Source organism: Colletotrichum lupini, chromosome 1, assembly GCF_023278565.1.
Source record: "Colletotrichum lupini chromosome 1, complete sequence".
Lineage (NCBI taxonomy): Eukaryota > Fungi > Ascomycota > Sordariomycetes > Glomerellales > Glomerellaceae > Colletotrichum > Colletotrichum lupini.
In genome coordinates, this window is record NC_064672.1 from 3,472,591 (window position 1) to 3,489,873 (window position 17,283).

Below are 17,283 nucleotides of genomic sequence, written 5' to 3' on the forward strand. Positions count from 1 at the left end.
GAAAATTGATACGGGCAACAGTGTAGGTGACGTGGTGGTGAAGATGAGGTACGAGTCGGAGTCGAATGGTGGGTGTGTGTGGCTCGGAATGCCTCGTGGGATGGCCAGGTGAGGCGAGTTAAGGAACGACGCGGCGCAGCACAACAAAAAGCGGATGCAAGACGATTGAGGTCGTCAGTCCAGTGCCGGGGAAGGTCAGGCAAGGGTAAGAAGAGTGGAAAGCATTAGAGTCCACATCGACCACCACACAACGTCCTGTCCAGGCAATTGCTGATTCGGATAAGACAAGACGACGGACGGGAAGTCGGGTGGTGAGGTAGATCTGATTCTGCAGGACGGGAGGTAGTGCGGAGGAAGGTAAAGAAGGTGGTGAGGCAGGTAAGGCAGATAGTGCAGGACTGGCTGTAATGAGAGGTACCTACGCAGCGCTCCATTCTTACCTCTGTGTACCTCCGTAAGGTGCGTACGGATACCTTACCTACCAGTTATGGTAGGGTGTGCTTATTGGTGCACTTTGGCACACCTGCCCAGGTCTCTCCACAATCCACCCACCTAAAAAGGGCATCTACTACTCTGTATATACACTACCTTACCTATGGTACCTTTCCTTGCCGTGCAAATTTACCTCACCTGTCTGCCTACCTTACACCTAAGGTAAGGTAAGGTAAGGTATGGAAGGAAGTCAGGTAGCCAAGGCACTATCAAACACCTCAAGAGGTACGGCCTAAGGTACCCCATGTAGTAGAAAGCATTGAAGGCATAGCGTAGTACTGGTGCCTCAGCACTCTCAGTGACAAGGCCAGTGAATTGCAGAAAAAACATGCCCACCTACATCAAATACCTTGATAAAAGGTGCAAGGTTTCTCTTTTACAAAATGTCAAGAAGACAAAAGCAATACTACAACTATCAATGTTGAGCAATTTCTAAACAGAGGCCTTTCAGGTTCCCTATGATATTCCCACCTGCCATAGTACTCTGCTTGGAAGGATTTGTTGAAGGTGGTCGAGACTACACAGATCCAAGTGCCTTCCGAGAATGAGGAAATCTACCAACCAAACAATGGAATGGAATGTCCGGCTTCCAGGTCCTTCAGAAGGTGACAGGTGGGCCCGGCAGACCCCTTTTCTCCCCGGGCCTACTCGTGCCCGGTCCCACTTTGATGGGTTGCACTAGGTACCTTACCTACTTTACCTAAAGCCAAAAGGTACTTACCTAGTTACTCCGTAATACCTAGGTAGATTAACACTCAAGAATCGGCAGCCATCTCAGGTGGAGATTGCTGAAGTATGGAGTGAACCAGGCACTCCCGTCCTTTTCATCTCAATATGGATGCAAATCATAGCTCTTCCTGAATTAATGGTAACATTATTTGTCGCCTGCCTACCTTACTTATACATTGATTTAAACCCCGGGTATCTAGCCATGCTGTCTGCCTTCGTCCCCAAAAAAGAAAAAAAATTTCCCAGCACAAATAACTCCGACTTCTTCCCCGGAAACGCCAAGGACCTTCTTTAGTTTCCCAACATGATTATCGACTCTCAATGGCGATGGTGAAGAGCTCGTCGACAAACGTCGGTACATCGTTTACTCTTTCCGCCTCAACATTCGAACTCTGCATGCCGCCACCAGCATGGACATTAGTCCTCACCTCAGCCACCTGTAGTGTTCGCATTTCAATGGCACTGCCGCTCGCACTGGGGCCGCGACAGTCATCGTTCACAGCCGTCGTCTGGTCACCGCCAGTACTGCTGGCCATGTTTCCGGGGTTGTCGCTGGCCCTTCTGCCCAGCATTGTTGGTGTTCTTCGATTAGATACACCCACATCGTGAGATCCCGAGTGAGACATTTCGTCGGCTTTGTGGATCTCGACACGAATCTCTTCTGATACCATGATGCCCCCAAACGGTGAAGACTGGTTGGCTACCTCGTTATTCGGATATGTGGGAGGTGGCCCATCGAAGCTTGAAGTGCCTGGTGACATAGGGTCGCTGTCCCGTCGTCCTGTCCAGAGTTTGAGGGTCGAGCTTGATGCGTTCGAATATGTCCTCGATGAAGAGCGCCCGAGAGCTGTGGAAATCGGGTTCCCTTCCGAATCGACGGGGCGCGACAGGCCGAAGCGTCCAAGATTACGAAGACGTGACGAGAAGTGAAACTTTCCGTCCCTGGCCATGGCAGGGCTGGGCTTCTCAAGCGGCACCGACTGGACTACCGGTGCCAGCTCACGATGCACCGACTGGGTAAAGGCAAGATGCCGCGATGCATCTCGACCCACAAGCTGATGGACCTTGAAAAAGTTCAACGGTACGAAATCACACTTGGGGCTGGAAAATATGACGTGAATCGGGATGACCAGGCGGAATGCGATCAGGCTTGTCGGTTGTGAGGCTGAGCCTTCGCCCGCAGGTAGAGTGACGACGGTACTGGTGAGAATGGCCTCATTGAAGATCGGGTCGTCGATCCAATCTCTCAATGCGTCGATACTCTCAGTCAACCGTGTTGCAAAGAGCATCTCTCGTGTGCCTAAGTTGCTCATAGAAGCAATCCTCCTACTCACCCCGAGCGTGGTCAACCGGTCGAGCTGCTGGAGAAAGCCGAGGTGCCAGGGCTCGACTCGGTCGATGGGCATTTGCACGCTGGGCAGGAGGTGCCGGGCCCCCTTACGAACAGCAACGTCGAACCCATAACTACCTACTCGGGCGCGAATGCCAAAGAAGCTCACGTGTACGCCGGGCTCAAGCTGGTTGTTGTCGTTGGCGTACGAAGCCATGTTCTGCAGCTTCGTCGCCAGGTCTCTCGACTGGATCTGCATGCTGGACGCGATGATGTTGCTCACCTGACGGAGCTCTGCAAAGCGGTAACCAGCGGCCTCAAGTCTCTCGATTTCTCGATCAGTCTGCACTCTTCGGACCAAGAACATAAGAGAACCCCGCCCGAATTCGTGAGCCTTGCGGCGGCCAATGCCTTTTTCTGCAAGGTCGTCACTGTTGCTAGTAGCCTCGACCTTCCTTAACGAACCGTCGGGTCTCAGAATGGTGTCGACGTCTTGCTGGCTGCTCGTCTCATGTCCAGGACGTTCTCCGCTCGCGCCCGTTGGTAAGATCTCGTCCCATAAGAGTCCAACAGATGTCAGGTGTTCCTTCATCTTCTCGGCAAGGCCGGCAGCCGCAACGCAAAAGAGTTCGCGGAAAATGACGTCGTAATTTTCAATCAGCTCGCCATGCTCGTTGATCAGCTGGATGCCGGCACGGGAGTCACGGTCGCGGCCTCGTCTTGGAAGGTGGGCAAGATGGTTTGTCATTCCCCCTATGAGTGTCGAGATGCCAGACCAATTCCGCGACGCCTGGAACATCCACAAGAACAAGGGGTGGGCGATGCTGAAGTTGTCGCTGGCATTTCTCTCGAGGAATGTGTCGGTGATCTTCTCGGTAGGGATCAGGCCATCTGGGTTGACGAGGATGCGATTGTGCTTGTCGAAGACCGCAGCAGCGAGGACGACCTGCTGAGCTTTGCTGGCATAGCGTCTCATGATGCGGGCAGTGTAAATGGCTGTCCCGCCCATGACGAAGCAGGCACCGATGGACTAGTCAAGTGGTCAGCGCTTCAGGCTCATTCTCAAGGAGGAGACGCAAGGGTCGTCTTACCAAACAAATGACAACAATCACGGTTGTGTTGCGAGATAGCTCGTTGCTTCCGACGTTGAGGCGAACGAGTTGATACTCAGTACCTGTGGCAGCACACCAATGCATTCCAGAGACTGCACCGGCCAAGACGACAGAGCAAGCAGCTCGTTTCCACCAGGATGTGGTCCAGGCTGCGCGGAAGACAAAGAAGAGGGAGAGAGCCACTATGCTAGCAGCGACCGCGATGAGTGCCGCACCGACAACATTGATCGGATTGTAAATGCAGATGTAGTTGTCGATGGAGTTGTTTCCGAGATAATGCATTCCGCAGATTGCAGCACCAGCCAAAACACCTCCAATGCAGACTCGCCACCAAGAAACGGTATTGTTGATACCAACGGCGACAAAGGCAGCGAGAAGTACGGCAATGGGGACGAAGAAAGACAAGGCTGTGAAGCCGCTTGAATATGCAATTTGCAACTCCGGTTCTCCGTTGGCCAAGTCTATGGCTCTATTTCCGATGAAATGCTGGAGGCCTGTTAGACGGAGCGAGCTGCCGAGGGCAAGAGACGTACCATGCACCAAATTGCGATGCCGCCCATCGTAACCGCTGAGCTGACCAGGAGCAGGCTGTGAATTCGAGTGTCAGCCAAGAGTCACGGGGTAGTTTTGCGAACAATGCGTACTGGTTGAATTTGCCCTTGGGTGAAGTCCGTCTGTTGAGCAGTTCCAGCGTGGAAGCGGCGCCGATCAAGCTTACGGCAAAGCTGAGAGTGATGAAGCCGCCATTGAAGGCTCTTGGAACTACCTGTCCGTGGTACTCTGCAAACAAGTCCTCGGTTGTTGCGGGCATCTTGACAGCAACATGAGAGAAAGCCCGCCCGAAAACGTGTCGTTCTGGAATGTCTCTCATAGACCTTGATGGTCTACCGGCGGCTCACTGATATATTTCTCAACTCGCGTGGTAAGCCGGGGAATGAAAAGACCGTTGACCAAGCTCAGAGAGAGAGAGAGATTATGAGAGAGATTATGGATACGTGCTTCATGTGAACGGCTTGGGGCCCGTTCAAGACATATATCAAGGGTGTCAGGGTAAGACAAGGTGGCGGTACAAGACTGGTGGATGCTCCAGGCGCGACGACGGGCAAAGCTCGCAACGCATCCCCACTGACACGGAGTGTAGTTCTCATGAGGGACTAGCTGGGGGTCATGAATCCCACCTTTCTTCTCTTCTTCACCCTTACTGGGCACGAAGACGAGCAGTTATTCCTGGGCCTCCAGCTTGGAGGACGAGGCTAGACTCGGTCGATGTACCTATGCCACGCTTGGCCAAGGGCCGGGTGTTCCTGGCTGGTCTGAGCTGATCGACGTCGAATGGATCAAGAAGCGGTGGTTCGTCGGTAAAGGGCAGCCGAGCCGATCAAGATCAGAACAAGCCTCTTTCTAGTCTGCTCCAAAGTTGACTAACAAGCATGGTTGTTATCCAGCTCGGACCTTCGTTCACGGTCGCCTGCTTTTCGTGACGACCTACCTTAGTGTGCCATGAGCTAGTTATTTGTCGCAGCGGGTCGGGAGGGGTGTGGCCCTCTTCCAAGAAGGTAAGGAGATTGGTCGCTCCTTTGCCCCGAAGAGCAATCGTTAATCGACTGTGTTCTGTGACCACCGGCTGGACTGGGACGGTGAGTTTGACAGCAAAGACAGAAGTTTTAGCTGTGCGAATCTCCACTGGAATACCATGAGACATGGAAGAAGAAACGCCATTCCAGCCATTTGTGACTAGCATAACGTAGGGATTGGCAAGTCTTTCAGCTAGCTGGTCGCTACACGGAACATGTCGTAGACACGCATGAAGAGACGCCCTCTCAAGTTCCAACAGTAGTACCTGCCAGCTCCAAGTGCCCCACCACTACGAATGCATACATATGTCGTTGGACTGTTGGACTTGGAGACGTCGATACTTTGATAGGTAGTCAGCGGCATGAGAGACATGGCAGGGTCAAGGGAGGAATTTGGCGGTTCACTCCTCGCCCTTGACTGAGCAGAAAACCAGCGTCTTGTTCAACCGAGGTGACCTCTATGAGTATTTCGTTGCCTAGGAGGCGCCGACTAAACCGATTGGTCTCTACAGCACGGCTCGGCGTGTTCGAGTCAACGGTTGGCTCGGGAGACTTAGCTTGGGCGGCGGCTCTATGCCGCACTATCAGCCCAAAGGCGAGAAACACTCAAGAAAACACATGTCGTACCTCGTGCCTCGCAACAAACCGAAAGCCACACTTCGGGAGCCCTTCGCGCAAGAACACACAACTTGCGTCGATTAAGGACCTTTCCAGAGCAATCAGGCTATGCACATAGGTATCGCCGACGGTTGCTGGGATGATCTAGACGGAAGATGGCAGGATGATCTGCACTTATCCCTGCGGACGGAAACAGGGGAGGGGGGCCTGGCGGGGATGCGAAGTCGGAACTGGAGAGTATCATCCGGCTGTGAGCTTTCTGGAGAGTCCCGCGATAGAAGCTCATTCGCTAAACGGAGACGTGATGTGTGGGCATCAACATGGCACTCTGTGGGTGAGATTCGCTTATCCAACGCAAGTTTCTTTTTTCTTTTTTTTTTTTCCCCTCCGAGCAGCATGAGGCTTCAGCTAAGCCCGCGCACCCGGAGGAGCGCGTTTGTGCAGCTACCTTATACGAGTCGCCAATTTCTCAGCCAACCGTCGTGCTGCATTGGCTGCGCTTCCCCGACACGTCAAGTGCTAGCTTCGATCCATATCGTTTCAACGGGGATAGCCACATACCGTAGCCTAGGCCGGTTTGGAAATCCAGTCTTCTTCCAACTACAGCTACAGCAACTCCAAGATTTGAAAGTCATTTGTGAACCGGGATCGCCACCGGGGTGATGAGGTTTACATTTGCCCTAGGGTCTTTCTTGTCCAGTCTGACAGGAAGAGGCGGCCGCTGATGGCTTCACGATATCTATTTTTTGGTCGTACGTGGGTCCCGCATCGACTTGGATTACACCAAGCTAGCACTAGTGAGCGCCATAGATGCATATATGGCCCACCGTCACCGCCCCCCCTCCTTGAGCAACGCACGGGGCTATTCGACTGAGCGTCCGGCAACCTAGCCTACACAGCACGAAAAAATAGGCAGTAGAAAGGTGATGAGACAGCAAGGGGTGCATCGTCAGCTTGGCATCTACAAACGCCATGCCCCTACGGACACATAGTTTCTTCGACCCTGAACCTTGCTGTGACCCTAGTTCTGGGGAAACACCAGAACTTCGGAAGGGCAGAGGTAAGGGTGCGGGAGTCCATGAGCAATGATTGGCTAGAATCTAGAGAACTACGCTTGCTGAGATGAAAAAGGATGTCCGAATACGTCGCTCCGCTCAACATCCCTGCAAGTCAAACCCTACTATAGATACGGAGTAGTTGACTCGAAGTGGCCTCATTCTCTCTCTCACTTGTACGGAGTAGGGCCTACCTAACTCGCTCGCGCTGACGATCGAGGTGAAATTGTCTCCTGGACGCAGAAAATCTGCCGTCAGCGACCCTTCTTGAGAGCATTATCAGACGTAGGAGTTCATCCCAACTTTGACCACCCACCCATAAGGAGACTCTCGCTGCTCAGACATCCATCGTTCAGGTCCCGCCGAACCTTGGTCTTTGTTTAAATGACATTACACGGGCTAATGGGATCCTAGCCAGTGATCCTCTTTGGCCCCAGTGGCCGACACAGAGCCGGAGCTAAGGAAGACGTAGGGAGAAAGAGAAAAGAAAAAGCCACGACGGATGACACGATGTGACGACGTACAGAATCGACTAAAAAGGCACGATGATTCCAATGTCTTGGTTGGCGGTTCAGCTGCAGTTGGGCGAAAGGTAGTATTACCAGCATGCTGGGCGGCAGGCCGCATACTTCTCGTCAGGACCCCCTTGCATCACTCTTCCAAGTTCTTCATGTCTGTCTGTCTGTCACTTCTCCATCTGCCACATTGACCTCGCTTATTCACCCCTACTTACAAGATGCCGATCGATGTTTCCAACAGGAGCGATCACCCACCGAATACTGCGCACAAAGCATCCGTAGAATACTCATCCTGCCCTCGGCTCTGACGCATCTATGTTGCGAACATTCCGGAAGCGACTGGTTTTCCACGTTGGCAACGGGTTGGATTGTTCTTCGCGATGGCCGAACTCCACAATCACAAAGGTGTAGGGGTCTGCTTACTTTCCTCGGTTAATCAACCGGTGAACATACGCCATTAAACCCGGAGACTAGCTAAAACATGATAGTACGGCCCCCCTTTTGCCATGTGGTTGTTGCGATTAGTCGACCGGTATGCTTTCTGGGCCCTGACGGAACCTATCGGCCGTCAACGTTTTGGAATGTCGCTGGACAGCCCTTCCTGATCTGATTGCGCTAGATCTGAGGGGAGCTGACAGAAGGGGCAAGAGCGCAACTTTGTTAGTGTTGCTTGTGCACGAGGCTTTTCCTTCTAGCCTCTTCGAGTTGAAAGGTTCTCACCATGGCAAGTGTTATTAGTTGGATTGGAACGATAACCAACCAGATCTGGAGATTGGCGAACTGGAGGCGTGAAGCACGCGAGCGATTGATTTTCGGAGCACTTCAGAGGCATTGTAGTCTTCCGCCAGCCATCGGATCCGACCCTTCAAGAAAAGATATGTTCGTTCGAGAGTCTGTCCCCTGAGCTAGTGGCAAGATGGTGCGAAGCTGGTACTGCTGACATCAGTCGATGGGGGGCGCGTAGAATTCTGAATAGCGCCGGATGCCCCGGCCGTCTCAACGATCGCCAGCCGGACGAGTCCAAGTTGGAGTGTGCCCCTTTCACCACACCGGACGACAGCTGACCAGAGAAAGCAACACGGACAAGTCGGTGCGCCGGTTCTGTATGTACGTCTGATGGGGAATGAAGTAGGGTTCGGGTTCCTTTTTCCGTTTACAACCTCGATGCCATCTTTTCTGGCGCCTGGCTGGCTGAAGTCTAGCTCGCTACCTAGTCTCTTTACATGACCTGATATTTGATCGGTCCGCACGTCAACTCCAGGACTAGGGAATTGATGTCTTTGTCAGTGTAACGGGCCGCTTCTCTTTGACGTATCGAACAATAGAGATCGACTGATTGTCTTGCGCTGCTGGGGAAATGTACAACCCACCATGACTCATGTAGTCCAACGGTGGGCGTTCTGAGTCGCTTGTGAGGCTACCTATACTAGGTGCTGAGAGCCGAGGTTTGAGACATGTGTGTACTCCACGAGGTACCTTCCAAAGTCTCCATAAAGCTGGATGCCCCCTCTAGTCTTTTCTTTCCTTCTACGATAGACTAGATAAGGACGGAAACAGGCAGCAGAATCTTGGCTTGATGATCGTCTTCGAAAGGTATTTCAAAGTGAGTATCGCTGCTTGACAACCGTGAGAACCTCGATATTTTGGTTGCACAATACGCACAAGCTTGTTTCTCACCCGTCTTGACTTGACATGTGGGACTTATTTGTTACTCTGCACAAGGAAGAATGGCCAATGGTAGTTAGACTACTTGCCTGGCATGGCTCATCTAGTCGTTCTCTGTGTGCTACTGATCTCGGTATTGTCTGTTTGAGACGTCCTACAATAAAGCTATTGAGATTGCTTGGGTCCGATCAAGAAGGGAGCTTCGGGTCGGTACCTAAAGTCTAAGCTACCTAGGCTTGGAAGCGCCGAGAGTGGCAAAGAGAGTGAGTACTGTGAGGAGTTGGGCGACGAATGGGTCAAGAAGCTATCAGCGGACTTAATTCCTTCCCCAGAGTCATGGAGCGGCAGAGGGCCAGAATAGAATGACGGAAACCTGCCGGGATGGACGGACGTGGGTCCGAAAGATGGGACCGAGGTCCGGGTCCGAACACAGTGGGGCGCCTGGTAGGAACAACGATTGCCCGAACCTTTGTCGCCTGAGGTGGGTGGGCTTGACCTGATGGACCCAAGCAACGCGGGGCATGTTCCCCCCACTCACTGCCCGCCGTCCACTACGAAAAAAAATCCGCCGGGGTGTGGAGGGGTATTGATTGCATCACTCAGCATCAGGTCCTGAGGTATCTCTCTACTGATAGTGGTTGATAATCGTGCACCGTAACAAAACATTCCCATAGGTACTTTGCCCACACTCAACGGCCTCCCTGAGGAATTGCACCTCCAGATAGGCAGTATCTCGATGTGCCGGTCTATCACAGTATCCTGACGCTCTCTTTTGAAACTCGGCATTTTTTCCATTTATGAATTGCATCTGAAGCACGTACTCTTTAACCACCATCAACACCTCTCTCTCACAGCAAACCCGCCATCAAAATGAGTCCGTTGGTAGAGGCGCCGAAAACGGCGGTCCAGCTCCTCCCTCTCACGCCCTTCACACCCGATCTTTACGAGCGTGCCTGGTGCTCCGTACCTCACCCTACGCTTCCACTCATCGCCACGGCATATTCCAAATCAGTCAAGATATTCTCGCTTTCGTCTCTTTCCTCCCATAGCACCCTGACTGGTGGCCACACCCGCTCCATCCGTTCGGTAGCTTGGAAACCCAACCTCCCTCCTCACCAGCTGTGCCTCGTCACCGGTAGTTTTGATTCCACCGCCGGACTTTGGCGCTGGGACGGCGAGCTCCCGTTTTCTGGCGACGGCGCCAACGCCGCTGAACCCCTCGAAATCGACCTGAGCAAGGCGGCACGCCGCTCCCTCGACGATGCGGATAGCGATGGCGAGAAGGACTGGGAGTTTACTCTCGTACTCGAGGGCCACGACTCAGAGATCAAGGGCGTCTCCTTTGCGCCATCCGGCGCATATCTCGCCACGTGCAGCAGAGACCAAACGGTATGGATATGGGAGGACGTGGGCGCCACCGAAGGGGATGACGAGTGGGAGACGGTCGCCGTGCTGAATGAGCACAACGGTGACATGAAGGGTATCGCGTGGTGCCCTGACGTGCCGGGACGCAACTCACGGAGGAGATACAGCGCCGACGTCCTCGCAAGCAGCAGCTACGATAACACTGTGCGCATATGGCGCGAAGATGGTGACGGCGAATGGGTCTGCGTGTCGGTGCTGGAGGGCCACGAGGGCACCGTTTGGGGTGTGCAATGGGAGGAGAAGCCGAGAGAAGACGGCGCCTTCCCAAGATTGCTCAGTTACTCGGCCGATCAAACAATACGGATATGGACGCTGCAAGTTGAGGACGAGGAGAACGAGGCGGGTGGCCGCGGAGGCTTCGGCGGTGGGCTGGGAGGCATTCCCAATACAATGCGGAGATCGTTGCGCGAAGAATGGGTGTGCACGGCGATCCTGCCCAAGGCACACACGCGCGATATCTACTCGGCGACTTGGAGTGCGACGACGGGGCTGGTGGCCAGTACGGGGAGCGACAGCATCATCGTAGTGTACCAGGAGGACGAGACTGAGGAAGGCAAGGCGAATGATGCCGGGGATGTCGTACCGATGGAGACAGACGAGGTCACCGAGGGCGGAAAGCCGGATGAAGTACCTGTGGGATCAAGCAAGTGGCGCGTTGCGGCAGAGGTTCCCAACGCCCACGGCCCGTACGAGATCAACCACATCACATGGTGCAAACGATATGACGCAGGTACGGAGAGGAAGGGGAGCGAAGAGATGTTGGTCACCACCGGCGACGAGGGATTAGTAAAGCCTTGGCAAGTAATTATATCATAGATGACGCCGGGGCAGGTAGTTTCGCCCCTTTGTGCATAATGAAAGCATATGGACGATACTTGCCCGCACCTGGAAGGACGTGGATATTGAGATATCATCCGACTCCCCACCAAGCTTTTTTGGCGAAGTTGATACAGGGGCGATGACATCCGAGAGCTTTCGATTTGGCGGTGCTGGATTATTTGCGCGACGTCTTAGTCATTGAACGACAATACATCACCACTGTAAGGATGACATATTCAACTTGTGCTGCTGCATTGTTTACTCATTCCAACGTCTTCATTTTCAGCACCCATCAAGACTCCAGGCAAGAAGACCCAGCTAGCCCACATCATAGCCCTTAAGAGGGATGATCTTGCGAGGATATGCAGATGGTTTCTTGACTGAATGAGACCTATCTATGTGTTTGTGTTTCTGTCGCTACGGATAGTCTTTCATTGAATCCGACTCTTCCTTGATACCATAAAGGTGCTTCAAGCCTCCATACACAGTAGAGTCAAGTTCCATAGTATGATGTTGATGGCCGGGGTTTCCTCGGTCTGCAGCCCTCAGCCACTCCCAGTGGGGGCCTTAGGTGGCTGGTAGATCACAGACCTGGCCTGGACTCGAACTGGCAGGGCTAACTTGGGTGGGCAGCTGCAACGAGAACCAAGCTTCAGAGGCCGCCCACCTCGGTACCTTAGCATCTCACCACAGATGCGTGGGCTGTGGCTTGGTCGCATACATCCAGGATGAAGATAGGTAGCCTGAGCAGCGACGTTCAGCAACTCTGTTGAGGCTGTGTCTGGCTGTCAGGAAAGCGCAATCCAGCAATATCTTGTAAGGTACGGAGTGGGCTGTGAATAACTTACCGTGTTCCTCGGGCTCTTTTGACGTTCATCGTAAACACTGATACCCTTGGGTACCCAAGTTACAGAGAGGAATCTACCTACCACAGTAAGGTAGAATATGAGGTGCCAGGTCGTAGATGGTCGCCCCAGCCAAACCCGACTCCACCGGCGCCCAACCTAAGTACCTAACCAGAGAGAACCTGGGCCGTTCATTTCAGTTCTAATTGTCCAACTTCTGGCGGTGCCCTTTCGTCGCCAATTGTTGGTCAGGTCTGGCACTTGGCTACCTTGTTGCCACTGTTTAACTCCATCGTTTTGCATTACTAGAGGATTGCCGCAGTATATATAGACGCTACCCTACCCTCGAATTCCGTACTATTTAACCTTAACCCTTTTCTTACCCATCCTTTCCTCTATTTTACCTTCTCTTTTATTAAAAAATTATTAAAATCGTAATTTTAATAGCTTATTAATAAACTAGTATTACTATTTAAAAATAGGTAACTTATACTTATATATAAGTACTAAGAGTCTTATTATTATAGAAATAGTAGTAAATATACTAGAGTACTTAAGAGAGCTTTTTAATAAATTTCTAATATTATTTAAGGCTATAATCCTCGAGCTATAGGAGGAAGCCGAGGCGCTATATTATTAGCGAGGATTTTAACGTTATTTCTTAGTTCGTCTCTTAGTTCTTTTATTAAGGCCGTTATTATAAGGTTAGTTTAGTTATTAATATCTTAATAAGCATTTTAACTTAATTTAGAGGCTTTTATAGCCTTTAAAAAGAGGTTTTTAAGGGATTTATAATTAGACTTTTTATTTATTATAAATAAAACTATTATAATTAAAACTATAGTATTACGAACTTTAATAATAAGTAATTAATAATTTAGTTATTTTTTTTTATAGCGAGCTTAAAAAAGTATTTTAATTTAAGTACTAAGTAGGTACTATATTATTTTATTAAAACTATATTCTTATACTTATGACTTAGAAAGAATTAACTTTCTTCGATAATAAGGTACTTAGGCTACCTTGTTACACATCACACTGGAGAAAGATGTCTGTTCAAACTTGACGGTAAGGTAGGCAAGGCATCTTTGGTTCTATCCGCGAGGTAAGTAGGTAGGCACAGGTTCCTTGCCCTCATCTTCGACATCTTCCGGGTTATCCTTACCACGTCCCCTCAAGGTTCACCGCAAACCAGTCACCAAAGGTATCTTACCCACCTTCCATCAAGATAAGGTAGCCATCTACCCTGGCCAAGCCAGCCCTGAAGCAGCTGCCGTGCTCTTGCCCTCTCACGACAGACTCGGGTCTTGTCTGTGACTATGTCAGTCCATGTGGTGGCTGAACACATCGCCCGGGCTTCTTTGTGGGAAATGTGTCAATAGTCAGTCAGAGCGCAGCAGCAATGAATGTATGGACCCCTCTTTCAGTCTCATTTGGCAACGGAACTCTGCCTTATAAAACCCTGGGCTCCTAAACCCGGGTTGCCCTCTGGGCTGTGATCCAGTCAGTCTGGACTCTGCACTGCCTGTATCCTGGGGCCACCCACCTGTATTAGTGCCGATACGCCCACCACCTACCCGCAGACGTATGGTATCCATCCAGACCTTAACTTACCTACCTTGGATACATCAATACCTTACCGCACTTACGTCCCTTCCCCGCCACTTTTCGTCTCCGTCAACACCACACGTCCATTGTTGGCGATCCCCTCCAGCCGTAGCATCATACCCGCCGCCCTCTGGCTCTCTTATGCGCCCATACCGACTCGACGACGACCTCTGTACTCTCTCCCATGGCAGGGCCAACTTCACCGGGCGCTGAAGGCCCCACGTATGCCCCGCCTCATCTTCCTGCTGGCTGGATTGCCCAGTGGGATGGTGCGAGCAAGAAGTACTACTTCGTGCAGCTTTCCACGGGCGTCTCGCAATGGGAGACCCCGACGGATGCCGCGCCCACCGGCGCGACACCTGCTCAACCTTCTGATCACCCCTATGGTGTTCCTCAACCCGAGGTCATCACCCATCCTGACGGCAGCCAGACGGTGAAGCATGCCGATGGCACCCTCGAACCCGTCAACCCCTCCATGCCTCCCGACACCACCAGTACGAGGGGCATCGACGGCCAGACAGGCGATCGCGGACTCGGCGTACGTGTCATGCGACCCTTTTCCCCTCTCCATATAACCTACTCGCGCGTTTCCCGCCCGCTGCTTTGTTCCTGTTTTGCGTTCGAATGCGATTACTGACTTGGGTCCCTCCCCAGAGCATGGCCATGAATGCGCTTCTTGGCAGCGGCAAGAACTCGAATCACGGCTCCTCTTCCGGCAACCAAAGCAGCTCAAGCCCCTTCGGTGGCATTGCCAGTCAATTGATGAACGGTATCGGTGGGCACGGTAACAGTCACGGGAGTAGCAGCGGGGGCGGCAAGAGTTCACTGGGCAAGATTGGCAGCTCTCTAGCTTCAAGCCTGCTCTCGAGCGGAAAGCAGTCTCAGCAGGGCCAGTCGCAAAATTACCATGGCGGCCAGTCCTCGGGTCATCAACAACAAGGTGGTCTGGCTGGATCTCTAATGGGTGGCGTTGCCACCATGTTTGGCGGAAACAAGCAGAGCCACGGTGTATGTCAGAGAGTGCACTCTCAGTTGCCAGGCGCATGACTGACTTGAGCATCTAGGGCAACAATGATTTCGGGTACTCCAATAATGCCTCTGGTGGCGGCGGAGGTGGAGGCTACACCGGCCAGGCTCCTCCTACTTCTTACCAGCCACCTGGTTCGTCTTCGCATAACCAGCACTCATCTACTCCAGCGGGGGGTTCATACCACTCTCCTGCGCCGAACCAGGGCCAGAACCATTCGCAGCAGTCGTATGCTCCACCTCCTAACCAGTACCCCCCTCCGCCAAACCAAGGACAACCTCATCACAACAACTCCTACGGCGCGCCGTCTCAACAGTCCCATGCTCAGTCCTACCCACCTCCACCCTCTAGTGGTGCCCCTTCGTATGGTCAGCAGCCCAGCTATGGCGCCCAGCCAAGCCAGCAGCACAACCAGCAGCACAACCAGCAGCACAACCAGCAGCACCAACAGCAGCACCAACAGCAGCACCAACAGCAACAACAATACGGAGGATATAACCCCGCGACCTATAGCAATGGTCCTCAAGGCCCTCAGACTGGAGGGGGCTATCCCAGCCAACCTTCCTACGGCGGCCAGCCTTCTCAACAACCCAGCTATGGCAACCACTACTAGATGTCTGTGAAGAGGCGTATATTCACAGAGTGCTCCCGTAGCTGAGTGAGACTTGGTGCGGCTTTCGACGTCAACTGTACACATGGACTGTTGCACCTAGCCGTTCGTTTTCCCTAGTAAGATATGCTCAAGAATGACGCAGGGGAATGCCAATTTGGTAGGCAAAGTGGACGTTGTCACCTCCTTCAATTCTTGCTGCTTGATGATGGGAGATGTGCGACGAGCCTTGGATATTATTTGAAGCAAGACGCGGGGGCTTTTTTGTACCCAGTGGAATTCCTGTCGTTAGAGGTCCTTTCGTTTTGAGCAAGAGATGAATGCATGGAGAAGGCGACGCGTTGCATTGATTACGTGCTCAGAGCCTCTTCTTCGTTTCCGTGGACCGGTCTTCATCGGCGAGTACCGGTTGAATCCAAGCGAGAATGCATTTAGATAGAAACCAAGCTGAAAGCGCCACGAGTACGATGTAAGCGACGGTAGGCGTCAAGGACCGTGGCAAAGCATTGAACAAGAACGGGTCGAGGATCAGGTCAACGCTGACGGGCTCGACTTTGGCCATGAGTGTGTTGTTGTCTGTGAAATAGTCCGCCGAGGCCGAAATCCGAAGGAACAGCAGCGAACTTTCATGCTCCCGTCCTCTGCTCTGCAAGGCTTGGTGCGCGTCGGCATCATCCTGATCAGACTGACGCGAGGATGCGTAAGTTGCCAATGATGAAATGAGCTCTGGAGTATCCCACACAGCGGGCAGCTCAAAGACATCGAGCGCGAAAGCAGTGGGTTGCTGTATATGATAAGAATTCTATGCCAGACAATATGCCAGATAATAAAAGGGTTCACCAAATAACGTACCGTGGCCGACCAACACACTCGAAGTTCGTAACGCTGGCCTTGGGTCAAGTTGGTGAGCAGCAGCCAGGATGTCGTGCCCAGTGGAGAGTCCGAGGTTGGAAATGACGCTGGCAGTTGAACCCGTTTGGACCACTCATCGGGTGTGAGGACGTCTAAACGGAGGTCCTGAATTGTTGGTGGCGTGGTCGGAACGTTGACCGTCTCGGGCCCAAGAAAGATAACCTTTTCGGTATTGGCTCGAACAACATCGAGGCAGCAGGCCAGGGCGAGGCGGGCGGCGAAGGCTAGACGCATAGCTGTCTGTTGGCTAGGTATCGATGAGGCAGCAGGTTCCGGTTGTAAGTTATTCGGAAGCCTTGAGGAGTTAATCGGCTGCCTGGACAGCTTTTGTTGTGATGAGGTGTGGCCGGTGGCGGACGATATGGTGATCAGCAATGTAGTTGAGTGAAGCTGTTTGGTAGGTAGGGATTACTCGGCGAGAAGAGTGTGAGACAGGGATGTAGGGTGAGGGGACTGGGACGCTTGAGAGGATTGGTCTGTCATTCTTCAACCCTTACCGTAGCACCTAACTATTGCTCTGCAGGCTGCTAGCAATCTTCTCTCAAGGTGGCTTTTGGCCTTTTTCTCCCTCTCTCTTCTGCCTTCTCCTGTCTTAGATCTTAGGCTTCTACTTTACCTACACATGAAACAGTAAACGTCTTTATCGAATTCCATTTTGATACAACGCCAGGCTGCTGCTTTACTACCGCCACCGCAGTTCGCCGATGGGTCCTGATTCCACACGGCGATTGAGGATTCCTGGAGCCTGGTGAGGTGCGGAACCCGCCTTACTAATTGACTCTCCATGGACCTTGAGTACAGATGCGGGCTCCATATGAAGAGACTCTCGTGTTTGGGTTTATCCAACGGCTGTCATTTGCCTGAGCTTGTTTCTGATGCTTGAAGGCTGTTGGAGGTTTTCTCAGAGCCAAACAGAAGAAGACTATCTCCATCTAGCCTATACC

General features: G+C 52.3%; 7 protein-coding genes across 7 annotated transcripts; 3 read left to right on the forward strand and 4 right to left on the reverse strand.

The window, feature by feature from the left end:
- Window positions 1-118: 118 nt before the first annotated feature.
- CLUP02_00980 (uncharacterized protein) lies at window positions 119-822 on the reverse strand (the record flags this gene model as incomplete). The annotated part of the gene is made up of 3 exons (XM_049280025.1): window positions 119-398; window positions 483-512; window positions 734-822. The coding sequence occupies 3 exons, from the start codon at window positions 820-822 to the stop codon at window positions 119-121; spliced, it is 399 nt and encodes a 132-aa protein (XP_049135982.1).
- Window positions 823-1,529: 707 nt separating this feature from the next.
- On the reverse strand, window positions 1,530-6,141 carry CLUP02_00981 (uncharacterized protein; the record flags this gene model as incomplete). Its single annotated transcript, XM_049280026.1, has 9 exons — window positions 1,530-3,581; window positions 3,643-4,231; window positions 4,308-4,474; window positions 4,659-4,788; window positions 4,866-4,967; window positions 5,055-5,441; window positions 5,504-5,655; window positions 5,748-5,842; window positions 5,970-6,141. The coding sequence occupies 9 exons, from the start codon at window positions 6,139-6,141 to the stop codon at window positions 1,530-1,532; spliced, it is 3,846 nt and encodes a 1,281-aa protein (XP_049135983.1).
- A 34-nt stretch (window positions 6,142-6,175) lies between these two features.
- Window positions 6,176-8,033, forward strand: CLUP02_00982 (uncharacterized protein; the record flags this gene model as incomplete). Its single annotated transcript, XM_049280027.1, has 12 exons — window positions 6,176-6,185; window positions 6,264-6,371; window positions 6,427-6,514; window positions 6,564-6,683; window positions 6,791-6,915; window positions 6,987-7,024; window positions 7,098-7,163; window positions 7,234-7,266; window positions 7,325-7,378; window positions 7,437-7,586; window positions 7,670-7,841; window positions 7,954-8,033. The coding sequence occupies 12 exons, from the start codon at window positions 6,176-6,178 to the stop codon at window positions 8,031-8,033; spliced, it is 1,044 nt and encodes a 347-aa protein (XP_049135984.1).
- Window positions 8,034-9,963: 1,930 nt separating this feature from the next.
- On the forward strand, window positions 9,964-11,334 carry CLUP02_00983 (WD domain-containing protein; the record flags this gene model as incomplete). The annotated part of the gene is made up of 1 exon (XM_049280028.1): window positions 9,964-11,334. The coding sequence occupies one exon, from the start codon at window positions 9,964-9,966 to the stop codon at window positions 11,332-11,334; it is 1,371 nt and encodes a 456-aa protein (XP_049135985.1).
- Window positions 11,335-11,754: 420 nt separating this feature from the next.
- Window positions 11,755-12,475, reverse strand: CLUP02_00984 (uncharacterized protein; the record flags this gene model as incomplete). Its single annotated transcript, XM_049280029.1, has 5 exons — window positions 11,755-11,903; window positions 11,984-12,112; window positions 12,186-12,200; window positions 12,267-12,364; window positions 12,444-12,475. The coding sequence occupies 5 exons, from the start codon at window positions 12,473-12,475 to the stop codon at window positions 11,755-11,757; spliced, it is 423 nt and encodes a 140-aa protein (XP_049135986.1).
- A 755-nt stretch (window positions 12,476-13,230) lies between these two features.
- Window positions 13,231-15,430, forward strand: CLUP02_00985 (WW domain-containing protein; the record flags this gene model as incomplete). The annotated part of the gene is made up of 7 exons (XM_049280030.1): window positions 13,231-13,236; window positions 13,362-13,491; window positions 13,565-13,590; window positions 13,691-13,898; window positions 13,982-14,328; window positions 14,445-14,798; window positions 14,855-15,430. 7 exons carry the CDS (start codon window positions 13,231-13,233, stop codon window positions 15,428-15,430), a joined length of 1,647 nt encoding a protein of 548 aa, XP_049135987.1.
- Window positions 15,431-15,785: 355 nt separating this feature from the next.
- Window positions 15,786-16,573, reverse strand: CLUP02_00986 (uncharacterized protein; the record flags this gene model as incomplete). The annotated part of the gene is made up of 2 exons (XM_049280031.1): window positions 15,786-16,211; window positions 16,280-16,573. 2 exons carry the CDS (start codon window positions 16,571-16,573, stop codon window positions 15,786-15,788), a joined length of 720 nt encoding a protein of 239 aa, XP_049135988.1.
- Window positions 16,574-17,283: the final 710 nt, after the last annotated feature.